Raw genomic sequence first — 14949 nt, forward strand, 5'->3', positions numbered from 1 at the left:
CTCACGGCGGCGTTGCACGGACACGGTGGGAGTTGGGGAGGACGCTGGACAGCGAAGACTCTGCCTGGCCGACGGTTCGCAGCCACACCCGGCAGGCGTCAAGCGGACACTGAGGGCGGCTGGGATTCACCACGGATCGCAGGAGAACTTTGATCCAAATTCGCTCTCTCCCTCCACTCTTTTTGCACACAGCGTTGGTGTAACGGTGTTTTTTCTGCAATATTTTGCTGTCTTTTCTTGGATTTTCTGTTTGCACTCAGTCACATAGTCACTTTAAGATGTTTTCTTGTTCATGTTTTGGTTTTTTTGTTTGTTGCGGTTGCACCCGATTCAAGAGCCGAATGGCTCACAGGGCTACACCTAATAAATGAAACTTGAAATTAAATGAATGAAAACTTATCATCTCAGAACCCGTTAATCCCCGCGTGACATGACGTCATCCTGCGCGGCCAATCGAGCGCTTAACCTGCCGAGTTTTGAACGCCCTGACCGTGACGGGGGGGGGCATCACGTCATCCTCCCCCCCTCTTCCCCCCCTTTCCATTGTCCCCATATCCGCGTTCCTCATCTCTGGGTCACCGCTAATTCCCTGGGTCTCTTAAATCGCTCCTCCTAGGGTGCCCAGGGGGTTTCCCCCACCGCACAGTTTGCACTGCCCATAGTAGAGTGTTTGACCTCGAGGCCTCACCTCCTGTGTTGTTTATGCTTCATCACGGCCAACCTGTGCAGCTCTATGTGCTCCAACGACTTTTAAAGTTGATTTTAGGGGGGCCGCCATGTAATCCGGCCTGGGGGGGGGGGGGGTCAGCCAATCTCCTGGTAACGGGAAACCGGGGGACATCCCTGCTAGGGGCCCTTCGGATGAAAACTCGTGGTGCCAGGCACCCCCCCCCCCCCCACCATCGAGACGCTACGTGGGTGCGTGTGTGTGTTTAGTGGGGGTGTGCGTGTGTGTGTTTAGTGGGGGTGTGCGTGTGTGTGTTTAGTGGGGGTGTGTGTGTTTAGTGGGGGTGTGCGTGTGTGTGTTTAGTGGGGGTGTGCGTGTGTGTGTTTAGTGAAGGTGGTGCGAGATGGCGGTGCCGGAGGAGTTGCTCCGTTGCTGTGGCACCGCATCATCGACTACCAGAGCACGGCTTTTTGTTTGCAAGTTCACCACAGGTGAATATGTGCGGTGACTACGAGTAACGTGATGCCTTGCGTAAGGTTTCCGTTTGGTGTTTCAACATCTTAACACCACAACCCCTCTTTTATTGACAGAAAAAGATATAAAAAAACATTGTTACAGCGACACATTGGCAAGTCTTTTCCGCGTGACAAGCCTCCCCCTCCCCCCCTTAGCCATCGGCTGTGTCTGGTGGTGACCGTGCGGCAGCGCTCGTTCACTAGCGGAGACAGCGGACACAGCTGGGGGCTTTGCACGTGGAAGCGCGTGGGCCCAGTAGCGGCCATGCGGCTGCCAAAGCGCGATTATAAAATGGAGGGACGCCCCCCCCCCCCCCCACCTGGATAATAATCCAGGTGAGCGCGGGGAGAGAGCGACGCGCCACAACTCCAAGTATGGAGCAGGCCTCGTGGAGCCCACGGAGACCTCGACGCGATCGAACCCAAGAGAAAAATCTACCTTGATTATTGCCGCGTGAAATTATGAGAAAAGCATCAATGATCGAATCACAAGATCATGACGCGGCGTGTGTCTGTGTGCGTGTCTGAGTGTGTCTGTGTGTGTGTCTATGTGTGTGTGTGTCTGTGTGTGTGCGTGTCTGTGTGTGTGTCTGAGTGTGTGTGTCTGTGTGTGTGTCTATGTGTGGGGAGCGATAGTGTAGCGGTTAGCGCGCTGCGCTATGAACCTAGCGACCCGGGTTCGATTCCCGCTCACGGCCAACACCAGTGACGATTATCTGAACCGGTCCTGGGCCTCCCCTAGGTCGACTCAGCCTGAAATGAGTACCTGGTGTGGTGTGTAAACATCGCCACTGGGGAGACAAAGGCGGTCGGGCGTGGTGCTGGCCACCCACCCCCTCGTGTACCGTTCCGGCCTTCATAGGTGCTCGCTAACAGCACTTGCCCCTACAGTCTGTAAAGGCTATACGGGTGATCTTTGTTTTTTGTCTATGTGTGTGTGTGTGTCTATGTGTGTGTGTGTCTGTGTGGGTGTGGGGAGCGGTAGTGCAGTGTAGGCGCGATTCCCGCTCATGGACAACAGCAGTGACGATTATCTGAGCCGGTCCTGGCCTCCCCTAGGTCGACTGTGGCTCATGCAGCTAAAATAGCTACTTTGGGTACACGGTCCAAACCTGCCCAGAAGCCCTGGCTGACAGAGGAGGTATTCCGGCTGGCTGATAAAAAGCGACAGGCCCACTCCCACCACCTGCAGTATCCCACATCAGAGAATGAGGAGGCTTACCACAGCCTTTACTCGGAGGTTCGGAGAGCCGTGAGGCGCTGCAATGATGGGTGGTGGTCGCGGGTTGATGAGATGGAGTCTGTCTCAGTCGCCCGCGTTCACAAATCATCTTTCACTCCATCAAAAAAGTAACCTGCAGCGCCACACCTATCACCATCATTAGGGGAAATAATAGTGATCCAATCTTCGACCCCCAAGAACAGGTTCGCAGATTTGCTGAGCATTTCTGTGAGGTCTTGGGGGAGGGGAATTCCCTTCGCCTGGAAAACATCAGGGGGCAAAGTGGGAATTACCCTGCTGAGGCTCAAATATTGGAAGAAGTAGTCAGCCCCTGTGAGTGGCTGGCTGAGGTGCCATCTGTTGAGGAACTACTGAAGGCGATGCAGAGCCTGATACCAGGAAAGGCACCGGGCAGAGATGATCTCCCAAGCGAAATGCTAAGGGAGGGTGGCGTTTGTGCACAGACTGCCCTACATGACATAATAACAACAGTCTGGACCACTGGACGGGTTTCGCAGGATTGGAAGGATGCCCTGGTGGTTCCCCTCTATATGGAGGGGGTCCACACAGACTGTAACAACTACAGGGGCATCTCACTTCTCAGTGTGCCGGGAAAGGTCCTGGCAATAATTATTCAACATCGCCTTGCTAGACACGCTGAGGAGAAGCTTGCAGAGCCCCAATGCGGTTTGAGGAAAGGTCGGTCCTGCACCGATGTTATATTTTCTGTCCGTCTGCTACAGCAGAGGTATAGGGAATTCCAACAAGACCTACATCTCTGCTTTATTGACCTGGTCAAGGCCTATGACACCATCAACTAGGCCAGGGCTCTGGGTTGTTCTTAATGCGTTCAGAGTCCCTGACCCTCTGCTCATGATCATTAAGGACCTTCATGATGGTTATCAGGCCCGGGTAAAACTACGTGGTCGGGAGTCGGAGATCTAGGCGGTGGTGGTGGTGGTGGTGATGATGTTGGTGGTTGTGATGATGATGGAGATGTTGGTGGTGGTGGTTGTGATGGAGATGATGGTGGTGGTGATAATGGAGATGATGGTGGTGATGATGGTGGGGGTGGTAGTGGTGGTGATGGAGATGATCGTGATGATATTGACGGTCGTTGTGATTATAGTTGTTGTGGTTGTTGTTGGTATTGTTGTGGTGCTTAGTGGTAGTTGTGGTAATTATGATTGTTGTGGTGATAGTTGTGGTGATAATGGTTGTGTGGTGATGGTTGTTGTTTTTGTCATGTCATGGATTTGGTGTAGACTTGAAGCCTGCTGAAGTGGGTATCATCACTGGACTTTTCCGGCTTTGAGATGTCGGCCCAGGTTTCGTGGAAAGCCTTCAAGTTGGTTATCAATCCGTCAGCCGAACACTGCTCTTCAATCTTCCTGAAGAATTTCTGGGCGTCTCGCTCAGCGTGTTTCTTTATGAACTCCTCCGCTTTTTCCTTGAACACTGTGCGCTCCACCTGAGGGCGTGAGAATCAGAAATCGCTGCCTTTTAATGAAAAGTTCTCAGAGAACCACAGAGACCCATGAAGACCCACAGATACCCACAGAGACTCATGTAGACCCATAAAGACTCATAGAGACCCACAGAGACGAATATAGACCCACAATGACCCAAAGAGATCCAGAGACTCATACAGACCCACAGAGACCCACAGAGATCTAAAGACTAATATAGACCCATAGAGACCCACAGAGATCCAGAGACTCATACAGACCCATAGTGACCCACAGAGATCAATAGACTCATATAGACCCATATAGACCCACAGAGATCCAGAGACTCAAATAGACCCACAGAGACCCACAGAGATCCAGAGACTCATACAGACCCATAGTGACCCTCAGAGATTCATAGACTCATATAGACCCACAGAGACCCACAGAGATCCAGAGACTCATATAAACCCATAGAGACCCACAAAGATACAGAAACTCATAAAGACCCATAGAGACCCACAGAGATCCAGAGACTCATACAGACCCATAGTGACCCACAGAGATCCATAGACTCATATAGAACCACAGAGACCCACATAGATCCAGAGACTAATATAAACCCATAGAGACCCACAAAGATACAGAAACTCATATAGACCCATAGAGACCCACAGAGATCCAGAGACTCAAATAGACCAATAGAGACCCACAGAGATCCAGAGACTCATATTAACCCATAGAGACCCACAAAGATCCAGAAACTCATGAAGACACATAGAAACCCATAGAGATACAGAGACTCATATAGACCCATAGAGACCTACAGAGATCCAGAGACTCATATAAACCCATAGAGACCCACAGAAATCCAGAGACTCAAATAGACCCATAGAGACCCACAGAGATCCAGAGACTCATATAGACCTATAGAGACCCACAAAGATCCAGAAACTCATGAAGACACATATAAACCCACAGAGATACAGAGACTCATATAGACTCATAGAGACCCACAAAGACTCACTTGACCCACAGAGTCCCATACTCATGGAGAGCCAACATAAACCTAAACAATATATTTTATTGTTACCAGGTGAGGCCCACTTAGCTACTGCGTAGCTCTTTGTTCAGAAGCGATCGTGGTTATCACAAATGACAGCAGCTCCACCAAGTGGCCGGTATCATCATCGCGTGCGAATTTATAGCTGCAGCCACATTGCTCTAAACGCGTGGTGTTGTTGACTGAATGTGGAGGGGAAACCCCAGAGGACCTGGAGACAAATCCACGCGGCCACGGGAGAGAAAGAGAGACGCAGACTCCGATTATAACCGCAGCAGCAGCAGCGCAGCGGCGGGCATCGTCAGGGTCAGGATCGAACCCACGACTTCCTGCGTACCAGGCGAGGTCGTCAACATCTTCTACCCAAGAAGTTACAGCAGCAACAACAGAGAGGGGAGTACCTGCCGGTACTGATCTCGGAACTGCTGCTCCTTCAGGCTCCTGTTTGAGCGGCATCTGCATAAGCACATAAACGCTGTCCCCACCAAAATGGACACAGCGATGAGACTGAAGCCAGACAACTGGAAAGAGAAAGAAAGGAAAAAAGGGTCGTGGATTGTGTTATTTTGTCACTTTCCGGGCGCATTGTACGTACGTGATGTGTACTACGTGATCGGGACTCAGAGCCATTCCCTGTACACCTTGGGGTGTGACAGGGATGTCCTCTGGCTCCCACATCTACAGTGAGGGAAAAATAATTTGATCCCCTGCTGATTTTGTACGTTTGCCCACTGACAAAGAAATGATCAGTCTATAATTTTAATGGTAGGTTTATTTGAACAGTGAGAGACAGAATAACAACAACAAAATTCAGAAAAACGCATGTCAAAATGTTATAAATTGATTGGCATTTTAATGAGGGAAATAAGTATTTGACCCCCTCTCAATCAGAAAGATTTCTGGCTCCCAGGTGTATTTTATACAGGTAACGAGCTGAGATTCGGAGCACACTCTTAAAGGGAGTGCTCCTAATCTCAGCTTGTTACCTGTATAAAAGACAGCTGTTCACAGAAGCATGATTCCAAACTCTCCACCATGGCCAAGACCAAAGAGCTCTCCAAGGATGTCAGGGACAAGATTGTAGACATACACAAGGTTGGAATGGGCTACAAGACCATCGCCAAGCAGCTTGGTGAGAAGGTGACAATAGTTGGTGCGATTATTCGCAAATGGAAGAAACACAAAAGAACTGTCAATCTCCCTCGGCCTGGGGCTCCATGCAAGATCTCACCTCGTGGAGTTGCAATGATCATGAGAACGGTGAGAAATCAGCCCAGAAATACACAGGATAATTTTGTCAATGATCTCAAGGCAGCTGGGACCATAGTCACCAAGAAAACAGTTGGTAACACACTACGCCGTGAAGGACTGAAATCCAGCAGCGCCCGCAAGGTCCCCCTGCTCAAGAAAGCACATATACATGCCCGTCTGAAGTTTGCCAATGAACATCTGATTCCAAGAACACAGGATGAGATGTTACTATCCTTTGTGCAAGCACTTCCAAGAGTTCCTGAACAGTGAGCCTGGTGAAATTTGGGGAGCGCATCGTCAGTAGTGTACCTTTGGTTCCTAGGGTGTTTCGGCCTTTCACACTATACACCCTCCCCAAAGGCGGCCAGCGACAGGGTGATCAATCCTACGCTTGCGTCCCATTCCCAATTAGACATAGCAGTTGCCTTGTTGTTGATAGCCAACATCCCATGGGACTATGTATGGCAGGGGCGTCCTCCTCACTGAGTCAAGCATTGTTGACCGCATACCTCCTGGCCCTCTCACTTCGGGGCCCAGCTGGGGTCTTTCCTCTTCATCCAGAGCCACTGACTGCTGCCTTCTGCCGCCTCCGATACGGCTCTGATTGCCGAACGCTGGCTCTGGCCCTTAATTCCCAGGTCTCTAAGCAGTCTGGTTGTAGATGTTGCCACAAAACCTCTGCAGCCCACCTCCACTGGTCGGACTTCTGTGTTCCAGCCATGATGCCGTGCTTCGGCAGCTAGATCGGCATAGCGCAGATGTTTTCGCTCATAAGCCTCATCTAGTGAGTCCTCCCAGGGTACTGTGAGCTCAATGATGACGACCTTCTTGAGCGAACGGGACCAGAGCACCATGTCAGGTCTTATGGTGGTGGTTGCGATCTCTGGAGGAAACACAAGTTGCCGGCCAATGTCAGCTAGCATTTTCCAGTCGCGGGCCAAGCGCAGCTGGTCTTGCTTTAATGGTGTAGAGCCGCTCTTCGGTGGTTTAGCCCCTTCACGGACAAAGGTCGTCCGTAAGGGGTGTGATGCTGCTGGGGGTGGTAGGGAGTTGGTGGCAGCTCGCTTGTCCTCCAGGGCGGACGCAAGGTTTTTAAGGACTTGGTTGTGACGCCAAGTGTAGCGTCCTTGGGTGAGGCTTGTTTTACACCCTGTGAGAATGTGCCTGAGGTTGGCTGGCATGGAACAGAGGGCACAGTCCGGATCTTCACCATACCATTGGTGAAGATTAACTGGTGTTGGAAGGACGTCATATGTTGCTCTGATGGAAAAGCTCAACTGCCTCGCTTCCATGGCCCACAGATCCTTCCAGCTGATCTTCCTCTTCTCCACACTGTCCCATCGAGTCCACTGTCCCTGTTTGGCAAGAGAGACTGCCTTGGCCCACCTTGCAGCCTCCTCCTGATGGCGTACTTCCTGCACTACCATCTTCCGCTGCTCTGGTGCAGTGGCCTTACTCCAAGCAGCACGGATAGTTAGCCCAAGGCCTCCTCTCCCTTGCTGAACATGACCCACAATGTCAGCATGTCTGAGGGCTGCTGTTGCCTCCTGGACTGCTTTTCCTGGCCTCCATTTGCGCCCAGTTGCTAAGGTCGGCGCGTTGTTGCTCACCACTGGGTGTCGAGATTCATTCAGTGTCATCTGGAGCCTGGTTTTTGCACACTTGAATTCCTCTGTTAGACTGGTGAGGGGCAGCTTGAGGACACCATCTCCATAGAGGCCTATGGTGGTAAGGCATCGTGGAACTCCGAGCCACTTCTTTAAGTAGCCTGTGACTCCTCTTTCCATCTTCTCCACTGTTGAGATTGGAACCTCATACACTGCTAGGGGCCACAACACCCGGGGTAGGAGACCAAACTGCAGACACCAGGCCTTTAACTTTGCAGGTAGCTGGGTGTTGTCGATGGACTGTAGGCTACTACTGATGTCTTTACGCAGCTGTTGCATCTGGTCCTTGTCCTTCAGGCTTGCATCATACCACCTTCCAAGGCTTTTTACCGGCTGCTCAGACACTGTTGGGATTTGGGCATCTCCGATTAAGAATTTCAGGTCAGAGAGTACTCCCTTCACAATCGAGATGCTCCGTGACTTGGATGGTTTTATCTTCATACGGGCCCAGCTGATGTTCTCCTCGAGATTTCTGAGCAGTCTCCTGGTGCATGGGACAGTGGTGGTCAATGTTGTAATGTCGTCCATGTAGGCTCTGAGTGGAGGGAGGCGGAAACCAGAGTCGACTCGCTGTTCACCAGCAACCCATTTTGAGGATCTAATGATTCAGAGGACAACTGGGTGAAAGTGTTGTGGTCAGATGAGACCAAAATGGAGCTCTTTGGCATCAACTCAACTCGCCGTGTTTGGAGGAGGAGGAATGCTGCCTATGACCCCAAGAACACCATCCTTCCCTCAGCCAGGGCATTGAAAATGGGTTGTGGATGGGTATTCCAGCATGACAATGACCCAAAACACACGGCCAAGGCAAAAAAGGAGTGGCTCAAGAAGAAGCACATTAAGGTCCTTGAGTGGCCTAGCCAGTCTCCAGACCTTAATCCCATAGAAAATCTGTGGAGGGAGCTGAAGGTTCGAGTTGCCAAACGTCAGCCTCGAAACCTTAATGACTTGGAGAAGATCTGCAAAGAGGAGTGGGACAAAATCCCTCCTGAGACGTGTGCAAACCTGGTGGCCAACAACAAGAAACGTCTGACCTCTATGATTGCCAACAAGGGTTTTGCCACCAAGTACTAAGTCATGTTTTGCAGAGGGGTCAAATACTTATTTCCCTCATTAAAATGCAAATCAATTTATAACATTTTTGACATGCGTTTTTCTGGATTTTGTTGTTGTTATTCTGTCTCTCACTGTTCAAATAAACTCACCATTAAAATTATAGACTGATCATTTCTTTGTCAGTGGGCAAACGTACAAAATCAGCAGAGGATCAAATACTTGTTTCCCTCACTGTATATATAAATGGGAAATTTGTGAATGTGTGTGTCTGTTCAAAATGTTTTGCGTACTTCCTGACATGCAACTAACTTGAAATTTGCCATGTGTGGGGGAGCGGTGGTGTAGTGATTAGTGCTATGCTGCGCTACGAACCCGGCAACCCGAGTTCGATTCCCGCTCACGTCCAACACCAGTGACAATTATTTGAACCGGTCCTGGGCCTCCCTAGGTCGACTCAGCCTCAAACGAGTAACTGGTATGGTGTGTGAACATCGCCACTGGGGGAGACAAAGGCGGCCGGGCGTCGTGAATCCAAGTCCCGGGCGAAGCCGGGTAGTAAAGCTAGTTTAACATATATTTCGACCACGTAATTCGTGAAACCTTCAATAGCCGTACCGGAGGAATATCCATCTGGTACAGATACAATGGGAGGCTGATCGATGCCCGGGTGCTAATGACCTGGTAATTGCTGCTCACTCAGAGGAGGAGTTGGAGGTGCTGCTACTGAACCTGGAGCTTGCGAATAAGAGGTGGGGCCTTACCATCAGCCCCACCAAAACTAAGCACCTGCCTGGGTATTTTGAACCATCGGACACTCCATCCCCCCAACTCCCAATTAGTGATAGGGCAGTTGTGGAGAGAGTGGAGAGTTTCCCATACCTAGGCAGTGTGCTCATGATTAGCAGATATCTCACTCCGAATCAGTCGAGCGGCATTATCTTTTCATCAGTTGCGTAACGCTGTGTGGAAGCTACCTGGTCTGTCACTCCGCACGAAGCTTGAGGTCTTCTCGGCCACGGTCATTCCCTCCCTTCTCTACGCTTGCGAAACGTGGACCCCCCCAATGGAACATCTTCACCGGTTAAAAAAATTTAGGCTGGCCTGCCTACGATCCATCCTGGGTTTAACCTACAGGCTTGATTGTGTGAGGAGCTCACAAATCCTTGAAAGATCTGAACAGTCCCATCGGTGAGCTCCTCCGGCAGTCAAGGCTGCGTTGGCTGGGCCATGTAGCCCGCACGCTCAGCCACCGCATGCATAAACAGCTTTTGTTCGGCCGGATAGAGGGGGCTAAATGGCGCGGCACGGGCTAGAGAAGAGATGGAGTGATGTGGCACAGGAGGACGTGGAGCTGAGTGGACTTGCCGATGACTGGTACCAGCGGTGTCTAGATCGACCTCTGTGGAGGTGGAGGCTCATGAAGGACGCTGCTATTGGGTAGTTGGAGGCAATCGCCCTCCAACAACAAAGGAGGGTGGAGGAGCGACGCTCACAACAACGAGTGGAGCACCGGTTGGCCAAAGCACAGCAAGTTGGCACAGTAGGGAGCACAGGTGGTGCATCAGCCAGTCGTCTCAGTCAGTCGACCTGTGGCATCTGGGTCTGCCACATGACCTCCTGCCTGCGGGCGTTCGACACTTCACTGGCCTCAAGTTGCACATAGGCCTCGGCAAGGTAATGTAAATTACCCTTTTTACCGGGTAAAAGGGTAAAGGTGTCGACATGCCAAGGGGTAAGGTAAAGGGTACAGGGTAAAGATAGCGCGAAGTATTACCCGGTAAATACGGTACATTGTTTACCGCTAGAATCTCCGTGGCGCAGTCCGTGGCCTCCATTTAACAAGTAATATTAAAACAACTTTATTAAAAACACGCTTTTATGAAATGTTACTAGTAATGGCAGAACTCCACAACTCCAGGAAGTGACCCCGAGGCTTGCCACAACGTAAGGGACCGTGGTGATTTACAGCCAACGTTAGTTGAGCGTGGACAATTAGAGCCAAGCCGAAACATAACGTATACAAAAGATTGTTTAAAAATATGTATTTCTTTAGTTATATAATATAGTATTGTCACCATTATGACATACGTATACCAAGTTTGCAGTCGATACCACATTAGGAAGTGGGTTAAAATTTAGTTACAAGATTTGAGGATACGACAGCGACGACGACGACAACAATGACAACAATGACAACAACGACAACAACAATAACGATAACAACGAAATACAGAGTGAGTTAAAAGAAAGCGTGTAAAATTGGAATAATCGAGAGTATTCGATATGATTAAAGCGCTCTACCTCGCATTTACCGTTATAAACCTTTTTCATGTCGTAGTACCCCAGTAATTACCATGTAATCGGGGAATTTGTATGGGGTAAGGGTAAAAGGTAGGGTAAAAGGTAGGCTCGTTGCTTTTTACCTGTTAACTTTTACCTTACCTTGCCGAGGACTAGTTGCACATAGCCTAGCACAAGCATCGTGGTGACGTCACCGCCACTTAGTGGCGAATGGCGGTTGTTGTGTGTACGTGTGTGTGCACGTGTATGTGCACGTGTATGTGTGTGTGTATGTGTGTTTATGTGTGTATGTGTGTTTGTAAATAAAAAAATATAATTAAACTTGTGCCAGAGGCCCCGGGGGGACAGGCGTCTATGACGTCTCCTGGCCAAACCACATCTGGCAGAGCCAGGAGACTGAATCTTTACCCTCGGGGCTCCTCCAAAAACAACAACAAACCACTACGTGTGGGCACCTGGGATGTTCGAATGCTCACTACGGAGGAGAGGCTGCCACTCCTCTGTCGGGAGCTGGACTGGTACCACCTGGATCTATGTGGTATTCCGGTGGACTGGCTGTGGCTCCTGCCACCATGAGGGGTGGACAGTCCTCTACCCGGGGCAGGAGACTGCCAAAACAACAGGGTGTGGCTCTTCTTCTGAAAAAAATAATGAAGGGGACGTGGGAGCATGGTGGTGAGGTGTGGGAAGCTGTAAGCCCCAGGCTACTTTTGGCTCGCCTTCCCATCAACCGGAGGCGAGGAGTGGTGGTCGTGGTTACTTATGCCCCAACCGAAGACGAACATCCGTGGAGGGATGCAGGCAAGGCCGATGAGTCAGATGGCTTCTATGACCTCCTATCACAGGTGCTAGCTAAAGTGGCCCCTCGGGAGTGATTGGAAGGCATGGGCCAGATCAGCTCAATAACAACGGTAGGAGGCTGCTAAATTTTTGTGCAGCCCATGGGCTTGTAATTACCAACACGCTGTTCCAGTGCTGAGTCTATGGGTGACAGTGCTGAGTCTGTGGGTAGCAGTGCTGAGTCTATGGGTAACAGTGCTGAGTCTATGGGTGACAGTGCTGAGTCTATGGGTGGCAGTGTTGAGTCTATGGGTGGCAGTGCTGAGTCTGTGGGTGGCAGTGCTGAGTCTGTGGGTGGCAGTGCTGAGTCTATGGGTGACAGTGCTGAGTCTATGGGTGGCAGTGTTGAGTCTATGGGTGGCAGTGCTGAGTCTGTGGGGTACCATGCACCTCACCTGAGAGACGGTGTAGAGCCAGTTGTTGGTCTCTTCGCGTATCTGTCTGGCGATGTCGTCGCTGATGTTCGCGTGCAGAGAAATGTTCGGGCAGGGGATGCGAGCCAACACCTCCGGCACGTTCAGCTCCTCGCTCAGGAGGTCCTTGCCGGCCCCGGTGCTCCCGCTGTGGGCGCATACCACGTAGTCTCCCGTGAGCAGCGCGGCGCTCACCCACACTATGGGGGCGATCAGCGCCTTGGCCAACATCGACCAGAAGCAGCGGCAGGAGCAGCAGCTGCTACTGCCAGCTGCTCTTTCTGTACTAGTGGGGGGGGCTGCTCCTCTGGGCCGGCAGCCGGTCACCGCCCTCCAGGTATCGGTTTGCAGCAGGAACCCCAAGCAGAGGAGAACGGCAGCCGGGACCACGAAGACCACGACGACGATGGCGACGTTGAGGTCGTGGACGCAGGGGCACCGGAACGCATAGTTGGTGAACACCTCCTGGCCCACCACCACGAGGGCCGCGGCGAGGCCGTTCCACACCGCGAGCTTCCACACCTTCAGCAGGGTGAAAGCAGCGTGCATAGACTCAGCCATGGGCATGGCGTCACTGGCCTCGCTGGAGCTGCAGGGTCTTTCTCTGTCTGTCCTTGTCTGTCACTGTCTGGCTCTGTCTATCTCTGTCTGGCTCTGTCTGTCTCTGTTTATCTGTGTCTGGCTCTGTCTATCTTTGGCTCTGTCTCTGTCTCTCTGTCTCTCTCAGTCTCCTGGTCTCTCTGTCTCAGTCTCCTGGTCTCTTGATCTCTCTCTGTCTCTGACTCTGGCACTCTCCCGCTGGCTCTCTGACAAGGTGGTAACGGAGTCCGGTTCTCAGGAATGAGGAAACTTGCAAGGTGAACGCGGCCATGCGGGCAGAGGTTTTTTCACTTCTCATTTCACAGTCTGAGCATCTGATACAGATACAATGGGAGGCTGATCGATGCCCGGGTGCAGTCAAGGGATGGCTCCCCATTGGTCAACCACATTATGTATCCCGACGACCTGGTAATTGCGGCTCACTCAGAGGAAGAGTTGGAGACGCTGTTGCTGAAACTGAAGTGTGCCAATAAGAGGTGGGGCCTTACCATCAGCCCCACCAAAACGAAGCACCTGCCTGGGTATTTTGTACCATCGGGAAACTCCACCCCCACAACTCCCAATCGGTGATGGAACAGTTATGGAGAGAGTGGAGAGTTTCCGATACCTAGGCAGTGTCCTCATGATTTGCAGAGGTCTCACTCCGAATCAGTAGAGCGGCATTATTTTTCATCAGTTGCATAACGCTGTGTGGAAGCTAACTGGTCTGTCGCTCTGCACGAAGCGTCAGGTCTTCCCGGTCACAGTCATTCCCTCCCTTCTCTACGCTTACGAAACGTGGACCCCCCTAATGGAGCATCTTCGCCGGTTGGAAACATTTAGGCTGGCCTGCCTACGATCAATTCTGGGTTTAACCAGGCTGGATTGTGTGAGGAGCTCACAAATCCTCGAAAGACCTGGACAAAGTCCCATTGGTGAGCTCCTCCGGCAGGCAAGGCTGCATTGGCTGGGCCATGTAGCCGGCATGCCCAAACAACTTTTGTTCGGCCGGATCGAGGGGGCTAAACGGGCGTGGCACGGGCAAGAGAAGAGATGGATTGATGTGGTACAGGAGGACGTGAAACTAAGTGGACTTGCCGATGACTGGTACCAGTGGTGTCAAGATCGGCCTCAGTGGAGTAGGCTCGTGAAGGACGCTACTGGACAGTTGGAGGCAGTCGCCCTCCAACAACAACAGAGGGCGGAGGAGCGACGCTCACAACAACGAGCGGAGCGCCGGGTGGCTAAAGCACAGCAAGTTGGCACAGAAGGGGGCACATGTGGTGCATCAGCCAGTCGTCTCAGTCATCTCAGTCAGTCGACCTGTGCCACCTCGGTCTGCCCCGTGACCTCCTGCCAGCGGGCGTTCGACACTTCACGTGGTAGCGTCAAGGTGCACATGGCTGGCACAAGCGTCGTGGTGACGTCACCGCCACTTAGTGGCGAATGGCGGTTGTTGTTGTAGTGGGTATAAATTTGACGGATAACTTCTTGTAAGGCAACACGATATTTGTTTGGCTCGTCTACAAGATCCCTTACACAAAGGGTATAATGGCCCCTTTACCCGATACTTGGAAAGGTACGGCCTCCGGACTACACCGGCCCTATCACTGGGAACCCCATTACCCTTTCGTCCTCCGGTTGGGGGCCCGAGGGGAGGCTATCTGACCAGACTGTACCGGGTCATCGGGTCCTGACCACTGGCCTCACTAAGCTCTGGCCCTTCGAAGGACGGTGGATCTTGGGGTCCAGGGTTCTATCTTCAGCCCAGGTCTTCAGTCTTTGGCTTGGAGACGACTGAGCCAGACCCTGGAGAGGTCTGGCTTGTTCCACCCTTGCCACGCCTCCCTTCCAGAACTTTCTGGAAGGTGACATCACCCCCCGGCAGAGCTCGCAAACGGGGTTTGATTCCTTACCCGTACCCGGC

At 51.7% G+C, this 14949-nt stretch overlaps 1 protein-coding gene across 2 annotated transcripts; it reads right to left on the reverse strand.

Moving 5' to 3' along the window:
• Positions 1-1345: 1345 nt before the first annotated feature.
• On the reverse strand, positions 1346-13238 carry LOC144738336 (calcium homeostasis modulator protein 6-like). Of its 2 annotated transcripts, XM_078621380.1 has the most exons (3): positions 12426-13238; positions 5317-5436; positions 1346-3875 (listed from the first exon to the last, which is right to left on the reverse strand). In XM_078621380.1, exons 1-3 carry the CDS (start codon positions 13008-13010, stop codon positions 3648-3650), a joined length of 933 nt encoding a protein of 310 aa, XP_078477506.1. In that variant the 5' UTR covers positions 13011-13238; the 3' UTR covers positions 1346-3647. The 2 variants fall into 2 exon arrangements, with proteins under 2 accessions (XP_078477506.1, XP_078477507.1); XM_078621381.1 differs by lacking the exon at positions 5317-5436.
• Between the last annotated feature and the right edge of the window lie 1711 nt (positions 13239-14949).

Source organism: Lampetra planeri, chromosome 81 (genome assembly GCF_965212315.1).
Source record: "Lampetra planeri chromosome 81, kcLamPlan1.2.h2, whole genome shotgun sequence".
Classification (NCBI taxonomy): Eukaryota; Metazoa; Chordata; class Hyperoartia; order Petromyzontiformes; family Petromyzontidae; genus Lampetra; species Lampetra planeri.